The 22,883-nt window shown below is 39.3% G+C and overlaps 1 protein-coding gene across 1 annotated transcript; it reads left to right on the top strand.

The window, feature by feature from the left end:
- On the top strand, positions 1 to 21,039 carry MOSPD1 (motile sperm domain containing 1). Its single transcript, XM_082445458.1, has 6 exons — positions 1 to 151; positions 11,772 to 12,026; positions 12,138 to 12,213; positions 13,681 to 13,898; positions 18,015 to 18,176; positions 20,603 to 21,039. Exons 2-6 carry the CDS (start codon positions 11,873 to 11,875, stop codon positions 20,632 to 20,634), a joined length of 642 nt encoding a protein of 213 aa, XP_082301584.1. The 5' UTR covers positions 1 to 151; positions 11,772 to 11,872; the 3' UTR covers positions 20,635 to 21,039.
- The last annotated feature ends 1,844 nt before the right edge of the window (positions 21,040 to 22,883 follow it).

The following is a 22,883-nucleotide window of genomic DNA, read 5'->3' as shown; positions in this document are numbered from 1 at the left end:
ACCCACCCCGCAACCACAGCTCATCCTCCAGGGCGGAGAGAGGTGGCATTTGAGTCCTCCGGTATCCCAGCAGGCAATGCAGCCTAGAGATGCTGACAAAGGACTGGAGGGAGCAGTCGCAGCTGCTTTCCGAGGACCCGGTGTTGCCGAGGTGAGAGTCCCCCACCGTCCCGTCACCCACTTCCTCCGACTTCGGGAAGACGTGGAAGTTACGTTGCCAGGAGACCCCGCGGAAAGAATGAGCTGAACCCAAACCCCGAGCTTGGCTCTGTGACTGACAGCCGGGCTCCGTGGCGCCGGGACGCGGGTGGGAGGTGGGGGGAAGGCAGATGGAGTCCTTTCTGCCCCATCTCTGACTGTCAGTTGCCCCGCCGCCCGCGGATCTCCGCCCCCGGGTGGGGCTGGCGCGTGTGTGTTTCGCTTTTGCCCGGGCGGAGGCAGCTGGCTCTGGATCCTCCCGGTGCCTGCCCGGCAGAGTTCGGTTGCCCCGGGGATGCGACTCCAGGGACGACTCTTTGGCGGATGTTTCGAGGAGGGCTGGGGGAGGGAGGTGGACTCCCTGTTCGGGATGACACCGTCCTCGTCCTTCCTCCACTCCAGCGGGTCCCCGCGGCGAGCAATTGGAAGGAAATCGGCGGGGCTGGAGCGAGGCGTCCCGGGATGGCTGGAGGGCGATGAAAGCGGGGTGGAGAGGCTGGGAGTGAGAGCAAACGCCTTCTTGAAATGATTGGCGGGGGATGTAAGGGGTACGTGGCCTGTGTCTTCCCCCTTCCTGGACCTCCGCACGGATCCTGATGGTTGCACCAGCTGCTGGGCTGTAAACAGGCTCACATGACCGGTTTCACATGGAGCCGGCCGGTGTGGGGACGAGGGCTGGAAAGGCTGGGCCCCGGGCTGGTGGAGCTGAAGTCCTAGGATGGATCGTTTGAGACTCCCTCCTCAGCCTTCCAGCCCTTCGTCAGTGCTCTGTGGTGTCCCCTCTGGGTAAAGTAACTGACATCTGTCCTCTCCGGACTGAAGTAGCATTTCTGCCCCAGTAGAATCGAAGAGACCTCACTTCGGGGAGCGAGAGGGAAAATGTTAAGTGAAAAAGGTCCCGGATTTTTTTTTTACATTTGAGGGAACTAAGAGAAGGACGGAAACCTGAAAAATTGGGTCCTTTGGATCTTGCCTAAAAAGCAGTCCTGTACATTCGGAACGCATTGTGTTCTTAATGTGAATTCCAGACAAAAATCTACTTCTTCAGGCAGGGCGCACATGGGATTTAATATCGTCTTGATGGTGAAAATCTTGTTCACTTGTTTCCTCTAAGTGCTGGGAAATCTCTGCCGAGAAAATATCGTATACAGGATATTGAATAGGGAGTGGACACCAACTTTTAGATTACACGTATATTTGGTTATAAAGCAGTGGGAAGTTTGGAAAACAGGAAACGGGGCCACATGTGCCTTTCAAGTTGTTCACGTCTACATATCCAAACAGGATTCGAGATTAAACTAGTTTCTGAAGCATTTCTAGAACTCTCAAAATAAGAGGTTTACTCAAACACCAGGATATTTGAAAATTTGGAATTCCCTTTATTTGGATTCCCTCTATTTATAGAATATAATTAAATGTAATGGACAATATTCAGTACAGAGTTACCATGTTATAGGCAAAGATAGAAAATAGAACAAATAGATTATAACATAATGCATGTTTCTCCTCTTAAATTGTTCATGCACATTTTCTTCCTAAATTTTTTATTTTCAATTTTTTTTCTCATGGACCTTTTACATATAACTCCAATTTCTGAAAAGCAGAAAACAAGAAACTGCAAGAAAAGCTTCCCATTCCTCTAATAGCCCAATGAAGTAATTTGTTATTCTTTTTCTGATTTTAAAAAGTTTAAGATGGAAAATAATTTAAAATCTTGTCTGAAACTTAGATTATTAGTGTTCTGAATCTTGTTTTGCCACCTTGTAGCATTCTGGAGAATCTTGCCCTACAATAAATAGATTAAGTGATTTACTCTTTGAGGCCCTCCATTTCCTCATGTGTAATATGAAAGTTTTGTTTTAATCTCCAGAGCCCCTAATAGCTCTCAAATTCCATAAAATGGTGTAGTTTTTGATTGGGCACTATTCTTGGATAAAATAAGCTGGTCAAATAAGGCAAGATGTTGGTATCCACTAAAAGGAACATGCAGTAAGTAACAAGAAGTACCCAGAATCCTAATAGAAACAGGAACTGCATTCTGCAAAATTCTCATTAGGTTAATTAACCGTATAGGTTGACCTGTACCTGTCTCTCCTCCTCTCTATCAGGGAATTGAAGATTGCCTCCGCTAAACATTAGAAATAACAGTTCCATCTGACTTTCTTGATCTTCAGGGCATAGTACAAAGTCTTATTCTTTCACTCATTCCAGCTTCTTCCTGAATTAAGTGGGCTATGCGATCAGTGATGAAATTAGAATAAAAAGACAGCTCTAGCAGGGTCTTACCTTGGCAGTACCTTGATTAGATCACCAGAACCAGTATCTGGTTTTCAGCTTTTCAGGGTTCAAAATTACATTTTGCCAGCACATCTAGAAACTATCAGTCAGTCTCAGGGATTGATCCATACTAACCAAACTCACAAGAGATTTCTATGTTAATATGAATACCAGTTTATTAATAAAGGGAGACGTAGAACTGCCAAGCAGACCAGAGATTCATGTACAAGCCAGGGCACCCTTTGGTCTTGACACTGTGGGAACACATAGAAATTGCTCTTGACCTCCCCTTTTTTCTAGGGTCTGTGTGGACCACTTCTTAAAACACTTAGTAGCTGATACAGTTGACAAAATTATAGCTTGCTTTTATATAAAAACCATTTTGGTTATACCTTTGTATGGATATACCCTAGTCACCTGATTGAACTTGAGCCACCCGAAAAACATCTCTGAAGTCTGTTTCCTCTCCATTCCTCCTGCCTTAGTGTAGGCCCTCATGTCTCCGTGCCACATTCATTCAATATTTATTTATTTTTTACTGTAACTACTTTGGAGTCAGGCCCTGTGCTTGACTGGTCATTGGCAACCAGTTTCCTACTTCAGATCATATCCAGTCAATTCCCTGCTTAAAATCCTTCCGAGGTTTCCCTTGGCCTGCAGCAGTGCTTCTCAAAGCATAGTGTGCACCAGAATCATTTGGAGGGCTTATTAAAACACAGATGGCTGGGCCCCAACCCCAGAATTTCTGATTCAGTAGGTCTGGGGGGAACCCAAGAATCTGCATTTCTAGCAAGTTTCCAGGTGAAGCTGCTGCTGCTAGTCTGGTACGACATTTTGAGAAACACTGGCATCCAGAATCAAGTCTAAAGCTCTCAAACTTGGCTTACAGGATTTTCACCATCTGCCTCCAGCTTACCTTTCCAGCCTTCTCTCTTGCTGCTCCCCCATACGTGCTATTTTTTAACCACAAGCAATGCCAAAGCTCATTTTAAGAGTCCCTTTCATGCCTCCACACATACTCTTCCCTGGAATTCACCCCCCTCTCCCTCCACTCCTACTGCAAACCCCTATTTAAGGCAGACTGTCACTTTCTTTATGCTCCCAGAGCATTTTGTATCTATCACCATTTTAACACTTGTCACATCTTATCCTAATTACTATGTATATCCGTTTTTCCTGCTAGACTCATTTTGGAGGGCTGAGACCATGATTTCATCTTTTCTCCATATGCTTTAGCACAGTGCCTGGTATATAATAAGTGCTCAGTAAATGTTTGTTGAAATAATTTGTGATTCTGTAACTTCTGAGAGTGCTCTATGTAGCAACATATGTATTTCCTATAATGAATTAATATAGATTTTCAGAATTGCACATACATCATGAAATAACTGAAGACATTGGGATAGTGTAAAACAAGGGTTGGAAAGAACTAGTTTGAAAGAAATGTTTTTAAGAAGACATTATTGGAGGGCATCCTTATTTCTTTTATTTATTTATTTATTTATTTATTTATTTATTTATTTATTTATTGGTCACGCTGCGTGGCATGCGGGATCTTAGTTCCCCAACCAGGGATTAAACCCATGTCCCCTGCCATAGAAGCTCGGAGTCCTAACCACTGGACTGCCAGGGAATTCCCCATCCTTATTTCTTTTAAACCTTCAAAGGTACACTACTTAAGTTTTACATCTTAAATACGTAATAGCCTAGCACTACATATCATTGATAGCAGTCAATCTCATTAGTAAGATATCAAATTATACCAAAAACCCTCAAAATTGTATAAAAACAAAATTGCCTAATATGGAGCAGTGAACCATTTAAAAATATAGCGTGAACATTAGAACATCGCTTGTGAAAGAGCCGATTTTAGGAACAGACCGGCCATTAAAAAGCCTGATAGACGATACTGGAAACTCAGAGGTGAGGAGAGCTGACTTTATGAAATGGGAAGGAAGGAGAGGTTTCAATACCAGTGAGAGTAAAGCAAAAGAACATATTGCTCTTCACTATTTACTATGCAGTTGGCCATTGGCAAGGACTGCACCAAGTATGGAGGAAAGAGATAGCCTCTGTGCCCAGATAAAAGGGAGCTGGGCCTGGAGGTGGAGCTGGGAACCCTAATCAGTAAACACAAGAGCCAGGCACAGGTAGTAAGTAGCTGGTGCACTGTAGCCAAGCAGATGGGTCACTAGTTTCTGGGAGAGGCTGTACTTCAAATCATCCTTAACTGTTTCAAACTTTGAACCACTTCGGTACAAGAATCCCCAAGGATCACTTATTTCATTTTTCTTGCAGCCTCCTCTCCCCCAGATAAGGGCGGGGCGGGGCGGGGGTGGAGGGCAAATGACCATATGGTTTGCAAGGGGTTTCTATGCTCTTTAAGTCTCCAGGTTTTGAATCTTTGGGGATAAAAGATCTCGAAACTCCCCTGTTTATCTCAGAGCCTTATCTTTCCCTTCCTCTGGTCCATCCAAAGTGAGGAAGACAGAGAAAATGATCACACTTGGGGTATTGGTCTCTCTGGACTGATGGTGGGAAGTGTGGGTGAGGATTTCAGTGTGTTGAGGCTTTTTTTTTTTTTTTTTTTTTGGTGGGAGAGTAGTTTGCAGACTGGTCACAAGGTGGTGTGCACACATAAGGTTTTCCGCTCAAGTTTCATTCATGTTTGCATTTCTGTGCTTTGGAATCAGGAAAAGGATGAGGCAGCCTCCTGTACCACCAGCTCCCAGCGGTTCTGTCTCCCTGTTAAGTCAGGGGTATGTCAGAGCCTCAGATTTCTAAACCCTGCCGGCCCAGTTGGGCACGAGGAGGCAGGGAAGATGAGGAGAGGGAAGTGGGAGGGAGGGAGGAGGGGAGAGGCAGCTGGGAGTGTCGATGCTCTCCGTTCCCCTCTGACTGCAGCCCATGGCAAGCAGCCACCAGAGTTACGGTTCCTCTAATTGGAATCGGTTGCCTGTCTTTCGTGGATGAAGGGTGTTCAGCTATGGTGAAGGGGAATGTTCCTTGATGGAGGAGACAGTTATTAGTGGATACCTGTAGATTAACTGCTAAGTTCAGTATCTTCTTTTTTTTTTTTTAAACCCAGATTTATAGAATTGCCATTACATGATGCTATCTTTTATTTTTAATTTTATTTATTTATTTTTGTCTGTGTTGGGTCTTCGTTTCTGTGCGAGGGCTTTCTCCAATTGCGGCAAGCGGGGGCCACTCTTCATCGCGGTGCGCGGGCCCTACACTATCGCGGCCTCTCTTGTTGCGGAGCACAGGCTCCAGACGCGCAGGCTCAGTAATTGTGGCTCAGGGGCCCAGTTGCTCTGTGGCATGTGGGATCTTTCCAGACCAGGGCTCGAACCCGTGTCCCCTGCATTAGCAGGCAGACTCCCAACCACTGTGCCACCAGGGAAGCCCAAAGTTCAGTATCTTCTAAGTGCCTAACACTGAGCTTGAGTCTTTGGATGCAAAAAACAAAACAAACAAAACAAACAAAAACCCCACAGAAAAACAATACGGCATTATGACTGAAATCTGGGGAGTCACAATTAGTCCACACAAAACAAATGTCAAAGTATTCACTCTATCCAGTAAGTACATTAAAAAACAATGTAATAAAATTAGTGAAATGCTTGTAGATCAGAACAGTAGCAGAAGGCCATAAAGAGGGGACATTTGTACTAGGCTTTGAAGAATGTGTAAAATTTTGGTGTCCAGAGAGGAAGAATAAAATAAACCTTGGTTATTATCACCCTAATGAATAGTTACTGACAGCCATAGCTCTGCTTTCACAATCAGGAAAAGAAAGTGTGTGCAACTTAGTAAGTGAAATTGTCTCTCAATTTTTTTTCTTGATAAAACTGAAAAGGAAACACATACATCAAGACTTGAATTTTGGATCATCCTTTGGGAACTCTTCTCTTCTGGAAAAGCAGGGGAATTTCCTAGAGATGAGGGCATGTGTTGCCATCAGCATCAGGGAAGCAGGGGTTTTTTTGTGTTTTTAAAAAATATTTATTTATTTACGGCTGCGCTGGGTCCTCGTTGCTGCACGTGGGCCCTCTCCAGTTGCCGCGAGCGGGGGCTGCTGTCTCCTGCGGTGCGCGAGCTTCTCATCGCGGGGGCCCCTCCCGTTGCAGAGCACGGGCTCCAGGTGCGCGGGCCTCAGTAATTGTGGCACGTGGGCTCTAGAGCGCAGGCTCAGTAGTTGTGGCGCACGGGCCGAGCCGCTCCGCGGCATGTGGGATCTTCCCGGACCAAGGCTCGAACCTGTGTCCCCTGCATTGGCAGGCAGACTCCCAACCACTGCGCCACCAGGGAAGTCCCCGAAGCAGGGTTTTTGAACTGAGACGCAGAGGAGATGATTATCGTGTAGGGAAGTGCGAGTCTGGAGACCAGAGTTCTGCCACCAATATCCTGTGCAACCTTGGGTAAGACCCTTAACCATCCTGGGCCTGTTTTCCTTGTTGGTAAAATAAGAAGGGTTAGGAGCTGACATCCTTTGACTCTGTGTGTGCTTGACTTTTGGAAAGCAACCTTATTAACTGATTCACAGTGAGGTTTTACCGGCTTAGTGTATAACCTCTCCCCAGAATTTCTGCACTCTGTCATTTTGCAATATTGACTAGAGCAAAGAGAAAGTGTTAGTCTCCGGAAAACCATCAATTAAAGGCAGGTATCCATCATGTTTGTTGGCAGAGTCTGTATTATTGCACTGGTGACCTGGTGCTAATTTCTCCCTAATCTCCTCTGGTTAGAGTTTGGGAGGCAATTTATATCTTAGCCAAGATAAGTGAGAAATGGGAACACAAATTCGAAAAGAGATAGTAAACTGCTCAAAAATGATTCAACACTTTAAAGATGGTGACTAGGGGACAGACAGCCTATTCACAATTCATGGGAAAATATTCAACTCATAAAGAGAAAGCTTCAAAATTCAAAAATAAGAATTGCTACTAAGCTATCATTTAAAGCTAGTAAAATTTCTACTCTGACCTATGCCAACTAACTTCCTGAGGTTAGAAGCAAGAGTTTAGCACTTGTTCTGTGTGTTTAATTTGGACTCCCCAGCCAGCTTTATAAACCATCTCATACTCCTTTGTAAGAAAGTGTTACATTTTCCTAAGTTTTCAAGTCATCTTAAATAAATCTTGGTTCTTCCCATGGTAATGAGTTTCTGTTGCATATAAAATTATTTTAAATAATTAAAAAATCATTCTATTTAACACATAGTTTAAGGTTTTCAATGTTACTAAAAGATCATAAATGGAAAATGTAATCAACAGATTTTTCACACATTGTTTCTAAATTCCTTCTTATGTTTCAAAACTGGCACCTTTTTGGAAATTCCCTGGCCGTGCAGTGGTAAACACTCTGTGCTTCCACTGCAGGGGGTATGCATGCCATGTGGCACAGCCAAAAAAATAAAATAAAAATAAAAGTTAAAAAAAAACCTGGGACCCTTTTCAAATTAGCCTCTAGTAGAGTTGTTGTTTGAGTCAACTTTTTTTTTTTTAGTTTTGAATTAGGTCTTCATGGGGTTCAGAACTCAAAAGATTTAAAAGGGTATCCAGAGAAAACTCCCCTCTCACCCCTGTCCCCAGCCATTCAGTTTGTCTTTCCAGGGGCAGCCCTGGCTGTCCTTCCAAAGATATTTTACCCATACCCAAGAAAATAGGTTTACATAGTCTTTTATCTTCCTTTTCTACACAAATGGTAGCATACCCTACTCTCTGCATTGCACCTTGTTTTTCTCACTTAATACTGCATTTGAAGATCAGTCCATATCCACACCACACAGAGAGCTTCCCCTTTCTTCTTGACAGATAGCTGGTATCCCAACGAATGGCTATATCATACTTTACTTAATGAATCCCCTATTAATGGCCAGTTGGGCTGTTTCCAATCTTTTGCTATTGACAACAACTAGCTCTTACTGCGTGCCACGCTTCGTTCTATGTGCCTCACATAAATTATTTTATTAATCCTCAGTGCTGCAAAAAAAAAAAAAAAGCCCTGTCACATATATGATTTCACACAAGGGGAATATTTATGCCTGAGAAATTCCTAGAAGTAGAACGTCTAGATCTGAGGGTTAGGTGCATTCAATTTTGGCAGGTATAGTGGTTGTACCAACTTATATTTATATCCCCGCCAGCAATGTAAGAACATGCCTGATTGCTCCCACCATGTACTATCAAACTTTTTGATTTTTGCCAATCTGACAGGTAAAAACATGTATTTCAAGTATAGCTTTAGTTTGTATTTCTCTTGTGAGTGAGGTTACACATCCTTTTGTAAGTTTAAAAACAATTTGTATGTCCTTTTCTATAAAATATTATAGTGTTTGCTCATTTTTATATTGAGTTGTCTTTTTTAATGATTTGGAGGTCCTCTATATATAGTAGGGCAATTAGACATTGCCTATGATATGAACTGAAAATTTTTTTTGGCTTTACTTATAAAATTTTTTGCCATGCAGAACTTTAAAAGTTTTTATATAGTTGAATTTATTAATAGTTTTTGGTTCCTGGTTGTTAGAAAGCCTAAGATTATTAAAAAGATTTTCCATGGTTTCTAGTGCTTTTATGCTTTTGGTTTTTTTATACATTTAAAGCTTTGATCCATTTGGAATTTACCATAATAAAATTCTGGAATTTTATAAGGAGTGAGGGATAAACTCAATTGTGTTTGTAGATGGATACCTGGTTTTATCAACATTTATTGACTGAACTATCTTCCATGAATTAGAGATGCCACCTTTTAAAAAAAATTTTTTTTTTCATTTATTTTTGGCTGCGTTGGGTCTTCGTTGCTGCGCGCGGGCTTTCTCTAGTTGTGGCGAGCGGGGGCAACTCGTTGGTGCAGTGCGTGGGCTTCTCATTGCGGTGGCTTCTCTTGTTGCGGAGCACGGGCTCTAGGCGTGCGGGCTTCAGTAGTGGTAGCTCGCGGACTCTAGAGCGCAGGCTCAGTAGTTGTGGCGCACGGGCTTAGCTGCTCCGCAGCATGTGGGATCTTCCCGGACCAGGGATCAAACCTGTGTCCCCTGTATTGGCAGGCAGATTTTTAACCACTGCGCCACCAGGGAAGCCTGAGATGTCACCTTTTATCATAAGCTAAATTCTCAGCGTAACTGAGTTTTAGAATAAGATGTTGAATATTATTTAGTGATGCCAAATTTGGATGTTCTATTCCTGGTAGCCAAGCTTACTAAGAAAGTAATTGTAGAGCTTATTTTCTATTGAAAAAAATAACATGCCAAACTTCTGAGAGGACATTATCCAAATAGAAATATGTATGGCTCTTAGGAAAGAAAAGAAATTCATGGCAAATAAAAACTCAGAATTAAAATGATTTAATCAGATGCTTTTCAGAATAACCTTAGTTTTATTTTATTGAAATGGCCAGTTAGTTTGGTATAGTGGAAAGAATACTGGACTAGGAGAGGCCTGCTGGCATTTTTTTATCTCCCTTGGTCTCTTCCTAATTTAGTAATAACAACAAATACTTAGAACAGCGCCTTGCCTATAACCAGTGCTAAAGGCTTTACATAGATCAGTTCATTCAGTATACGTAATTAATAAAGAATTTGTAATCTGTTGTGAATTAAACAAATGTAAAATATTATTACTAATAAATATGTCTATAGGCGCTTTCAGCTTAGTCAAAAAAAACCAAAAAACAAAAAACAACCTAACACTGTTATGGGCTACATGCATGCTGTAAAGTATACAAATAGAAAGTGGAATCTGGGGCAGCCTGTGGATGATGACCTTAACAAGGTTCTCCCTTACCTTCACATTCCTGTGTCTTCACTTATGCTGATCCCCAGGTCTCAATGCCCTCCCTACCTACTTCCCCCAGCACAGAAGCTCGTATCCTTTTCTTTAAGGGCCACCCCAAATGTTGTCTCCTGGCCTCTCTTCCAGGTAGAATTATTCATGCAGTCTTCTAATTCCCTAGCGCTTTATATACAACGGTATGCATTATAATCAAGGTAGCTTAAATATTTATTTTGTCTCCTCAATTATACTTGAGTTTCTGGAGGGCAGAGTTTCTGGAGGGCAGGGCCTGTGCATTATTCATTTTTGTATCTCTGTGCAGCTCTTGACATAGTTCCTGGCCTATAATGTTCAGCTGAGAGAAAAGAATAAAAATTTGCATACATGATTATACAGTATCCTATTTGATAAAAGTGGGCAAGGCCTCAATCAGAATCTGAGCCCCGATAGCTGGTAAAAACCAAACAATGGTACCTCAGAAACTAACACAACATTGCAAAGCAGTCATACCACAATAATAATAAAAAAAACAACCAAACAATGTAATCATTTGTTATATTTCTCTCTGAGTGTATGAGAACCTGAGTGCAAAGTATTAAATGGATTTTGGCCTACTGTATTTTATAGGTGTGATCTACAGGGTGAAAATCAAACATTTTCTGTGACTATATGTTTTAGCTTTCTCATTTTATTTTAAAAAGCCACACTTAGGATGCTAGCTAAATAAGAATGTTGTTGATCAAAATTAGATTAGGAGATAAATACAGAAACATTACTTATCAGACAGGCTACAACTCTCTGGAACATATTCAACAACCCCAGAAGAAATCCAAAAAGGTCTCTGAAGTTGGAAGAAAATAGCTCTCATGAAGTCTGTGTACTTGATGTAGGAGGGGAGGCACGGTGCCACTTGCATGCCAAGGCCTGCTTACTGACTTTGAATTTTCATGGAAAACTCCATGGACTGCTTAGCAAGTTTGGATATGCGTCTTCTTTTCAAGACATTTTTCCTTGTCTTGGGTTTTGGTAGAAAAAAAGATTAAGAGAACTCTTCCACCCATGCTGCCAGAAGGCACTAACTAAAGCATTGTTGAAATGAGTGTTAAAAAAGTGAGTCTCGTGTTTTTCCTTTGTAAATCATGGACGCTTACTTTGTTTTATATTTTTTTTCATCTTTAAGAATTCTGATTGGCTCACATAAAATCAGTTGTGACAGATTAAAACTTTTTTTTTAATCTGAGGTTTTAAATGAGTGACATCCTTTTGATCTCACCTTTTTGAGGGTGATTAATTTTAAGTAGGAAGCCTTCTTTATCATAGGTTGATATCCTGAATGTGAAAGGAGCAAGTGTAAGTTTCTTTGCATAGTTTGGTAGAAGCTGTATAAGTAAGCCAAGCGGAAAAGTCAAAAGGCATGTTTAAATGATCTGGGGACTGTTCTAATGCATGCTAACCATGCTAGTCATAGCTAACTCATGATAACAGGTATCACTCAGCTTGCTTTTTCTCTTCTCTTTCCAGATTGCCAAAATGCTTTGGAGTTTTTAAGTGATTTTAAGAAAAGCCCAAAATAGATTTGAGACTGTAAAAACTGAAGCTGCAGCAAGGGGGATTCAGTGCCAATGCATCAACAAAAAAGACAGCCAGAGTTAGTGGAAGGAAATCTTCCTGTCTTTGTGTTTCCCACAGAGCTGATATTTTACGCAGATGACCAGTCAACACATAAGCAAGTGTTGACGCTGTATAATCCCTATGAGTTTGCCTTAAAGTTCAAAGGTGAGTCTCCTAGGTGTGTTTTCTGGATTTTCACTACTCCCTACTAATTTTTGACTTGTAGAAACTAATTTTTTAAAAAACACTAATGGCCATTGTGACTTTTTCTTTCAGTTTTGTGTACTACTCCAAATAAGTATGTTGTCGCTGACGCTGCAGGTGCAGTAAAGCCTCAGTGTTGTGTGGATATGTAAGTCACAACCACTTCCTGGTAACATGTTTTCAGTGTGTTCATATTTATGTGTTTAACTTGAAAAAGATCTTTTCTTGAAGCTGCTCCCACATAGGCCTTCATTATATTTTGAATTTTTGCTGAGAGTTTGTCTCGCAACATACTTTTTAAGAAGTTTCTAAGAAATTCTAAACAGGTTGGCCAAACAATAATGCTTTATGTTGGAGCTGATGTGTTTGTTAATATTTCCACGAACACTTCCTCACTGTTGTGCTTTTATTCATAGCAGGGAGATTTATGGAGGCAACATTCTAACTTATTCCTTTAAATTTCTCTAGCTATAAGAGGGAATTTAACCCTCTTTGGAACATCTTGCTGTTATAGTGTCATTTGTGGAGCTACTATGCTCTCAGAACAATGGTCATATAAATTCATCTGAAATGATTCAGCTAATAAAACTGAAAGTCTATACAAACAGGAAGCGAGTGTATAACTACTCATCTGTAAAAGGTTATCTGAGCTCTTCCAGATAACTTCGTCTTAGAGTGTCAGATAAATGATTGTTTGTTCAAGCTGTTCATATTTAATTTTCACTTTAGAACTAGTGGTGACCAGATGGATCCAATGACCAGCCCTTAATTTAAGCTACCAAGTAAACTGTATTTGTTTAAATCTTCCGTTGAGAATGAGAAGCAGAAGTCTTTTCTCTTGCATACATTTTCATCATCTCAGAGCCATAAAATGATGTATCTTTGAGGACGTGTTTTTGCACATTTCTTTTGATTTTCGTTCAGTACGTAATAAGCACGGACTATTGCAAAGAAATATAGTCTCTTGCCTAATCAATGTGTTACCTTTGACCCAGTTGTTCTGTGTTCTCTATTAAGAACGAAGTAAAATAAATGGCACTGCAGATAACTTGCATAAAATTATAGTACTTTATATACTCTTTCCAGAGAAATACGGAAATGCATTGTAAGCCTTCTGTTGCATTGGTCTTACTGTGTTACCTACCTACTCAATTGCTTATTTTTGCCTTCGTGCACGGACTTCAATTTTAAGTGTAGGTGAGGTTTGTTATTTTGTTACTTGAACAATAAATAAGTGGCAATAGGAATTTATGAGACTTTTGTGGGGAAGAAACAATTTCACATATCCTGTTTAGTGAATATTGCTGTACACAGATAGCCAGGAAAAAATGTCATTGCTAAAAGGAATTTTCTTTACCTATCATTCTTTTCTTTACCTATCATTCTTTTACTTTTCTTTACTTATCATTCTTAAGATGACTCTTATTCATCAAATATTTCAGAATTACCCATTTCTTTTTGGGTTATACTGTGATTTTTTTAAAAAGTATCACTAGCAAATTTCTGTATTTGAGTATTTGGTTATAGTCAGTTAATATGTATGAAATTTCTTGCTGAATTCTGCTTGACAGGCCCCCAGAAACCTAAACAGCATGTTCTTTTTTAATGTTTCCAGTGTGATTCGTCATAGAGATGTTCGATCCTGTCACTATGGTGTGATAGACAAATTCCGTCTCCAAGTTTCCGAGCAAAGCCAGAGGAAGGCTTTAGGAAGGAAAGAGGTCGTGGCTACTCTTCTCCCGTCGGCAAAAGAACAACAAAAGGAAGAAGAGGAAAAAAGAATAAAGGAACATTTAACTGAAAGTTTATTTTTTGAGCAGTCGTTTCAACCAGGTAGTCTGGATTGTTTTTAAAACCCTTTTGAGGTCTTACACATTTCTTACTTTAAGAGAATCAGGGAGCAAAGAATAATTACTAGAACAATAACCTGCCACTCTAAACCTAGTAGACTACTTCAAAAGTGAACGTAGAGATCAGGTACCTAGAATCGAACAAGAGGCCTAGAGCTGGCCTTTCAGCGGAGAGAAGGGCTCCCACTAGATGAGGCTGTAAGGAGAGGGCAGTCGTTGCCAGAGCCTTTTCAATCTATAAAACCTGAGACTGCAGGCACTGTACTTTATAATGCTAGCACAATTTGGCAATTCTATACTTTTGTTTCTGTGACTTTCCTATATCCTTTCTCATTTAATTAATTCGAAGAAGGAGAGAGATTGTGTTTGGCAATAGGCCAAGCTTGGTGCGCTGTTCATATTATTTTGAAAAAAAAATCTCATTAAAGTTGAAGTTAATTAAACTAAGTAGATTATAATATCCCCTGTGGGCTATTAATTGAATCCCTCTCCATTCCTCATTTCCTTCCAGCTTAGATATTCAGGAGTGTTATGATATATTCTTTCAACATCGACACTATCCTCATATTCAACTCTTGGACGTCATTCCGCCTCCCTCTGAACTTCTCATTATCTCCCTCCAACCCTATTATAAGGGGAGGAAGATAAAAATTTCCATAGAAAAGCATGGAAACTTTTTGACCGTGATATATGAATGTGATAGCAGCTGTCCTTGAAATGGCAACATTATATATGAGGGATTAAAAACCATCTACTTGTCATTACATTAATTCATAGATCTCTATCAGTTTGTTCATCTTAGAATGTTTATCTCGACAAGACAGGGAGTAATGCCTCTTTGATTTACTGGAGCCAAGTGTCTTCTCATTCCATGCAAGGAGTGCCCAGATTTTCTGGTGATACCAAGACTAGGAACTAGGTAGTAACTAGTAGATTGTTTTCTTCTCAGCAACTATTATTAACCGACAGGACCCGTTTTTCATGTTTCGAAGCTGAAAGAGAATCTCTGTCAAATGTCACTTCGATGTCCAATCAATACTGTGAAGTTGACTTATAAATAGATATGAAATGCAAGATTCCTCTTTTAAAATGCCTCCTGTAGAACAAGAAAGGCCATTTGAACATTTGGTTTGGGGTGTTAATTTTATAATTTAAAGTAAAGTGGTCGTTGCAGATCATTTTGGTATTTAACAGACTGGTTTAATGCCGAACAATAATAAGGGTTAAAAGTTTACAGTTTTATATATATATTTTTTTCTTTTATTTTTAAATTGTTGGAATTCAAGCGAAAATCATCCTAAAATACAAATGTGTATTATTTGAGCATTTTATTCTTATTTTATTTTTATAACGAACCTTTGTATCTGAAGTACATTAGAGAATTCTTCTCATTGTAAAATTGGAGTAGGTAGATGAATAGAATAGGTGGTACTGGCATAGCACATGGTGGTCTCTGTTTTGGGAAAAAAAAAAAACCACACACCTCTCTAAGCCATCCTGGTCAGGAAGCTCAAGGAAAGCAGACACCTTATTTGTCTTGTTCATCATTATGTTCACCCTATTTGTCTTGTTCATCAAGTTCATCACTTGTTCAGCACAGTGCCCGGCATACAGTAGTTACACAGGAAATATGTGCGCGGGCCTCACTAGGAAGGCTGGACTTCTCAGCTGGTAGGGTCGGCTGGACTGGTTTTCTTTGTCTTACAAGGTTTCCACGGTTCCCGCTAGTCTCTAGAGCAAGGGCAACAGCACACGGTAGAGCTCCCCGCTCCCCGCAGGTACAACAATGTTGTGAGGGTCTCTCTGTGAGTTTAGCTGGAAAAATCGTTGGAGGCTGTATCGTGAAAGATTTGGATTTTTAAAATGTGGTGAAAGGCAGTACAAATGAGAAATTTCTTCTCAAGTTATGTATTATATAAAAAGACATATAGTAGTAACAAATTAAAAAAAGCAACCAGCACCTATAATCCCACACACTTAACAGATCTGCTTACATGTGTTCCATGTTACTTTCTAGACCTCGTCTATGTGCATAAATGCAATTTATATATTTATATATATATATATATATATATATATATATATATATATATTCTTTTTTTTTCATTTAGCAGAAATTGAAGAGAAACCCACAAAGCATACTTTCACAAAATATCAAAGCCCAGGTCATTAAAAAGTTATCTTAAAAAGATTCAGCTGAATCTTAGAGGGTTTGTCTTAATTACATTATTAATGAACTGCTATGTCTATGCCAGGTTTGAGCCAGTGCTCTCTGGCTTAAGAAAACTACGTTCTTTATTATGGTTTATAATAATAAAGAATTGAGACTGACCTAAAAGTCATTTAGGGGATTGATTAAATTACGAATATTCATAAGATGGAATGTCAGGCAGACATTTACAAGGATTTGATAGAATGGTAGATAGTTATATATTGACATAGAAAGAGGTTCAAATATATTTCCAAGTGAGAGAAAAAAAGTTATAGAACAGTATGTATAATATGGTCTCATTTAAGTAAAAAATCATTTTACGTGTTTATATGGGCATTTATAAAATCTGAAAGGATCTATACCAAGCTGTTAACAGTGTTATCTCTAGGAGGATGGGATTACAGAGGAACCTTTATGTTTTCTATATCTCTAAAATTTTTACAACCCTGTAGTATCAGAAAAACTTTCCACTTTGAAAAATGTCAAGCATTTATGTGAATGTTTTTGGAATGTCTTTAAATAGTAAAAATTCCTTGAAATAATCTTTACTGTGGGTTTGCATTGAACAGTGTAGTTGTCATAAATATTTTCCTTGAAAACCTACCTTTGCAACAAATATAAATATAAAAGTACTACATTCATTAGCAAAAGACAGACTTGTTTTTAGGCATTTATGGTATTGTTTCATCTCAAGCAATAATCACTATAAGATTTGAATTTGTTTTCACCTGTCTGTCTTTGGTGAGGCTCAATTAAACTTCACACAGCAGCTATGGTATTAATAATTTAGAAAAGCTGCATCTAATAATAAAATGAACAGCATTATTTCATTAATAAAACACAAAGACTGTGTTGCTGTTGGCTATTCCTTTTAATGAAAGGAAGGGTCGTGGGAAAAGCCATATGACAGAAAATGCTGGTGGGTTTCTTAAAAATATGGGTATGAATATTGTACACACACAACCAGAACTGTAGAATAGCAGGCCGATAATAAATATTTTTAAATTTTATTTTATGGTGGTAAGAACACAACATGATATCTACTCTTTTAACAAATGTTCGTGTACAATATAGTATTGGTAACTGTAGGCACAATGCTGTACAGCTGATCTCTAGAACTTATTCATCTTGTGTAATTGAGAGTTTTATGCCCATTGATTAACAACCCAGCCCCTGGCAACCACCATTCTGCTCTCTGATTCTATGACTTTTTGACTATTTTAGATTCCTCATATAAATGGAATCATGCAGTACTTGTCCTTCTGTGACGGATTTATTTCATTTAGCATAAAATTTGCCTGACATTGTTTCTGCTGCTTTCTTACTTCTGTGCTATAAATGGGGGTAGAGTGGAAGGCAAGAGTTTTCATAGGCAGCTTTAGTCACATTAAAGTAGAACCTTTTTGCCGCCTTAACACTTTCAAAAATGATAGCAGGATGCTGCAGGTATTAGGACCAAACCTGTCTCGAGACCTACCAAAGATACTCCCAGAAGGTAGTGGAGCTCTACTGCAGTAGAGTACACACAAGCAATGCACTGGGGGTACGGGAAGAAAATGCCAGAACTTCAATTCCTATCTATTTTTAGCCCATTCTCTGCACAGATAATACATGCTTGAACACTTTCTACGAATTCCGGTGGGGTAGTGGGGAAAGGATGATACGCACTGTTCTCTTCAGTAGGAACTCACTACCTCACATTCCATCCTGTAACGGGCTTCCAGACAAGTCCAACAGATAAGGCCCCACGAAATGGGAAGGATGGGGAAAGAATCAGAGAAGTTAGACAAAACCAGAATCCTGGTGAGGGGTGGCCAGTCTGTGTGAATGAACTTTTGTCTTAAGTTGTTTTTAGAAGCAAGCTCAGGGATTTTTATCTTTTTACAGAAAACAGAACTGTCTCCTCAGGACCTAGTTTACTAACTGTCTTCCTGGGAGTGGTGTGTATTGCAGCTCTGATGCTTCCCACGCTGGGGGATGTGGAATCGCTGGTGCCTCTCTACCTCCACTTAAGTGTCAATCAAAAATTAGTGGCTGCTTATATCTTAGGTAAGTGTTTTAAAGATGCATTGGGGCATATGTGTAGGCAATTTGTTTTCTTGAAAAGAATAATACATTGTTCTTTTATTTATTCCATTCTTTCTCCAAAAAATCTCTTCTGGACTAAATTGTGTCCTAAATACTCGCAAAATACATTTGTAAAAACATGAGAATTGGGCTTCCCTGGTGGCGCAGTGGTTGAGAATCTGCCTGCTAATGCAGGGGACACGGGTTCGAGCCCTGGTCTGGGAGGATCCCACATGCCGCGGAGCAACTAGGCCCGTGAGCCACAACTACTGAGCCTGCGCGTCTGGAGCCTGTGCTCCGCAACAAGAGAGGCCGCGATAATGAGAGGCCCGCGCACCGCGATGAAGAGTGGCCCCCGCTTGCCGCAACTAGAGAAAGCCCTCGCACAGAAATGAAGACCCAACACAGCCAAAAATAAATAAATAAACAAATGTGGGGTTTAAAAAAATTTTTTTTTAAAAACCAAAAAAACAAAAAACCATGAGAATTATGGAAACACTAGCATTAAACTTCAGTAAGACAAGGATTCCTAACCTGAATCAAGGCCCAGAATCTTTAAATGGCTTGCCCGAGGTCTATTGATTACAGTTGATTCTCTTAAAAAAGTTATTTAAAATTTTAATACAGTTTTTAAAGGTTACTTTCCATTTACAGTTATTACAAAATATTGGCTCTATTCCCTGTGTTGTCCAATATATCCCTGAGCCTATCTTACACCCAATAGTTTGTACTTCCCACTACCCCACCCCTATTCTGTCCCTCCCTGTGTAGGCAGCTTTTATGGCCTGGAGGTGGTAGTGCTGGCCTTGATGTGTGTGTGGGGTGATGGTGGTGGCTTGACTTTTTTTTAAAGAAAAACAGACTGCTTCAAAAGCACGTTGAGGTAAAGTGCATTTTAAGATTTAATTGTTGGCTCACATTTAGTTCTTTTCAGCTTGTTTATCTAGTACCTAATACTGTATTTTTCAGTTATTTTCCTTTTGCTGATTTACAATGGTATAAAACATGTATAAAATGTAAAATGCATACATTCCATGATATGGCATTTTTACTTCTAGGAATTGATCCTAGGGAAATATACAAAGCGCATACAGTGATAAAGATGAACAGGGCAGCCTTGTTTAATGTTGTGACCCTTTCTCTTTAAACCAGTTCCCTTGTTTCCTGTTGAATCATTCTTTCAGTCATCCTGGCCTGAAATCTTATAGTTAATTAGTTCAAATGAACAAACATTCATTCAGGACCTACCATGTGTCAAGGATTAGGGTTCTGGTGATGAATGACTCTCCTCATCGTCTCCTCTCACCTCTTCTGAGGTGCCAACCCTTTTCAGTATTCTCTCTCAGAATTCCTTGGTGTGCTCCCTTTTTTAAAATTTCCAAATTGTCTTCTAAGTTGTCCCCGACTTCTGTCTGTGTCCCTCCTATTCCTGTTCCTCCCCTTTACCCCCATTATCTCTCCCCACAAATCATCCATCACATTACTGTCAGGTTGATTTCCATCCTGTGTTGATTTCACCACCACCACTCCCTACTCAACAACCTTCAGTGATTCCCCATAATCCATAGAATGAAGTATAACTCCGTAGTTTGGCATTGAAGACTCTCCACACTCTTGAGTCCTCTCTGAGTTACTCTTGCCTAGTTGCTTCCCTATGTAAATTCTTGATTAGAGTGCGTTAGATTATTTACTGATCCCCAAAAAGCTCATCTGGAGCCCCGGTCCTACCTCCATGCCCTTGTTCTTGCCATTCGCTCACCTGAAATGCCTGCCCATCATACTGTTCTATATCTTTCCTGTCCATCTTTTAGGCTTACTTCAGCTTGACCTTTTGGGGCATCTTCTCTGACTGCTCCACTCCTATGTGATTATTTTCCTTCTCTGTACTTTATCACTCACTTTTTAAAAACCACTCATTTAGGACTGAGGATATTCTTATATTATTAAATTTTTTTATGGTTTTATGTATGGAGTCTCTTCAAAAGAAACAAGCTAAGCAGAAATACTATGCTTCTGTCTCTTTGTGGCCTTAGGGCCCTGGGATACAAACAGGCTTGCATTGTTTTTGTTGATGAAATTAGCAGGCTTTACTGACACTTTAAAATGCCATGTCTGCTATTATTATAGTTGATGTGACTGGATAAAGCGAGAGATATATTTGATGGTTAAAAAATTAGCTACGGCCAGACATTAGTGATTGCATTAAATCTATCCAATGACTGCCTATTGCTGTAAATTGGATTTCTTCTGTATAGTATCAGCTAAATTCAAGTTGATTTTGAGTTCTTGGTAGAGTGCCTGCCTATGTGCTGTGTTTTGTTTGCTCACTGAGGTGTAAACAATTATTTATTGAATGGAAGATTTTGTAAAATGCATGTCCTTAACTGTTCTCCAATTTTTTCTTTCAGGTCTTATCACAATGGCTATACTTAGAACATGAGCAAGGAATTCACTTGACTTCTGAAGTAAATTTATCTTGAAAATATGAATGTGGACTGCCTTTTATCTCGATTTCACCCCATTAACATGCTACAAACTATTGATTGATTTACAATCATTGCAAATGTATAATATATATTTTAAATTACTCTATAATTTTATTCCAAGGACTCCAGCACATTATGTTACAGACAGCAAGGAAGCTTCTGAGTGACACTTAGAAAATTTTTTGAAGAAATTCTTTTTATATCTAAGCCTACCGTGCAAAAGACTTTAATTAAGACATTTGTTATTTTCTCATCTTTTTTCTAATTCACTTTGATTGTTGAGATCATGTGTCCTTCAAAGTTAAAGGCCTAAAAGAGCAAACTGACCAGCCTGAAAATAAAATTACATTTATTTCCTAGCTACGAACATCAATGTTACTATATAAATTATGCCTTGTCCTCTATCATTATATACAGTTGCCATGGTGTTTCTAAAATAAGAGTTTTACAGTTAATAGAGAAGGTACAGTTAATGTACCTTTATATATAAATGTACCTGTACCTAATACAGTTAATGTAGAAGGTAAAAAAATGAAAAAGCATAAAGTACTGAGGGATCATGTTTATCTTAGGGTCTCACAGAAGACAGGACATATTTAATTCATCTGGTGAACTACAGGATAGGTTGTGGCCCAGCCACCAAGAAGTAGGGTGACCATTCTGTTTGGTCTAAGAATTCTGAAGGAAGGTAGGCGTTTGTTTAGTTAGTTGGTACACCTGGCTTTACCTCTGGATAATGCTTTATGTTAACAGGAGGAAAAATCACTTTATCTTTTCTCCCCAGCCCTTTGCCTGACTGTAAGCTACTGGCCCAGATTGGGACTACCAATGCCAGGTGGTTTATGTGGAGATGATTTTTCACCTTTAAACTCTAAGCCAAGTATAAAAAATCCTTAATATCTGTCTATTTTTTAATCAGTCACTGAGACATTTTTTAAGTTTGTATTTATTATTAAAACAACTTTACCAAAAAAAGTCCCCAAAGCACAACTATGTACACTTCTTTATAGCCTCTTCTGATCTCTAACATATATATGCGGTTTTAACTGTTATTGTTATAGTATCTGATCTTTTGACTTAGGATTTTTATCTGAGAGCACAATGTATTGAGTCTCTTGAAAATCATCTTCCAGATCTTTTTACAGAATGATCTTATGCACTGCTACTGTAGTATTCTCAAGGGATATATGTAAACACGAGATGTATGCCTGAGGTTGGGTTTTGCAGGAAACAGTACTTTGCTTCTAAAGTAAAAGCTTTTACTTATACTCTTTTCATAGAAAATCCTCATTGTTTAACCATTTGGGGAGCATAAATCATTAAATGGATCATGTCTGTACGTTGTGTAATGACTAAAAAGCACATAAATGTAATCTATTTTGAACTTTGTAAAAAAAAAAAAAAACCTTGTGTTTGAAGGTTATCCTTCTTTCTCTGTCCATCTCAAGTCGCGCGTGTGTGTGTGTGCGTGTGTGTGTGTGCGTGTGCAGGTGCACGCACATGTGTGTGTGCATGTGATAACACATTGTACAGAACAGAAATTACTTTAAAAAAATAAAAGAAAATGGAGACCTAAGTTTCACAACGATTGACACATTTTGTTTCGGTATATCTCTGAGGAACTCAAAGTCTCCTGTTTCCTAAAGCTGTCTCCTATTCCTGTGAGTTAAATAAGCAAAAATAAGTAGTGAAATCTGTGAGCTAAGATGTCTTAAATTTTTTAATTTACCAAAGGAGTTTATTTGTTTTTACAGTTTTTGAATAGGTAACAGTTATGTGCTTCAAAAATCAAAAACTATAAAAAGGTGAAAAATCTCTCCGCGCCATCCCTGTCCACACAGCTCCTTACAAGTGACCACTTTTATGAGTTTATATATACTTCGTTTGTTTCTCCAAATATATATTCTTATTTTAATGCTTTTATATATAAATGGTAACATGTTCTACATACTGTACTGCACCTAGCTTTTTTCTACTTAACGCTATATCCAGGAAGAACTTTCTATATCAGTAGTTAAAGAGTATCCTCCTTCTTCTTATTACAGCTGCATAATATTTTGCATGGCTTAGAGCATAATTCATTTTACCAGTTCCTGACTAGTTCTACCAGTAACGCATGAGAGTGCATTCCACAGTCTCATTAGCTATGTGTTTTGCCTATCTGATAGCTGAGAAATGGTATATCCGTGTAGTTTTAATTTTT

The sequence above is a fragment of the Balaenoptera physalus genome, assembly GCF_965194825.1.
Source record: "Balaenoptera physalus genome assembly, chromosome: X".
In the NCBI taxonomy this organism is placed as follows: domain Eukaryota; kingdom Metazoa; phylum Chordata; class Mammalia; order Artiodactyla; family Balaenopteridae; genus Balaenoptera; species Balaenoptera physalus.
The sequence above is the reverse complement of the archived record's forward strand: the minus strand, read 5'-3'. Positions and strand labels throughout refer to the sequence as shown.

Coding starts and splice junctions, on each gene's coding strand:
- MOSPD1 (XM_082445458.1), top strand. CDS start 11,873: ATGCATCAACAAAAAAGACAGCCAGAGTTAGTGGAAGGAAATCTTCCT. Junction 12,027..12,137: donor GTTTGCCTTAAAGTTCAAAG/GTGAGTCTCCTA, acceptor TTTTTCTTTCAG/TTTTGTGTACTACTCCAAAT. Junction 12,214..13,680: donor CCTCAGTGTTGTGTGGATAT/GTAAGTCACAAC, acceptor TAATGTTTCCAG/TGTGATTCGTCATAGAGATG.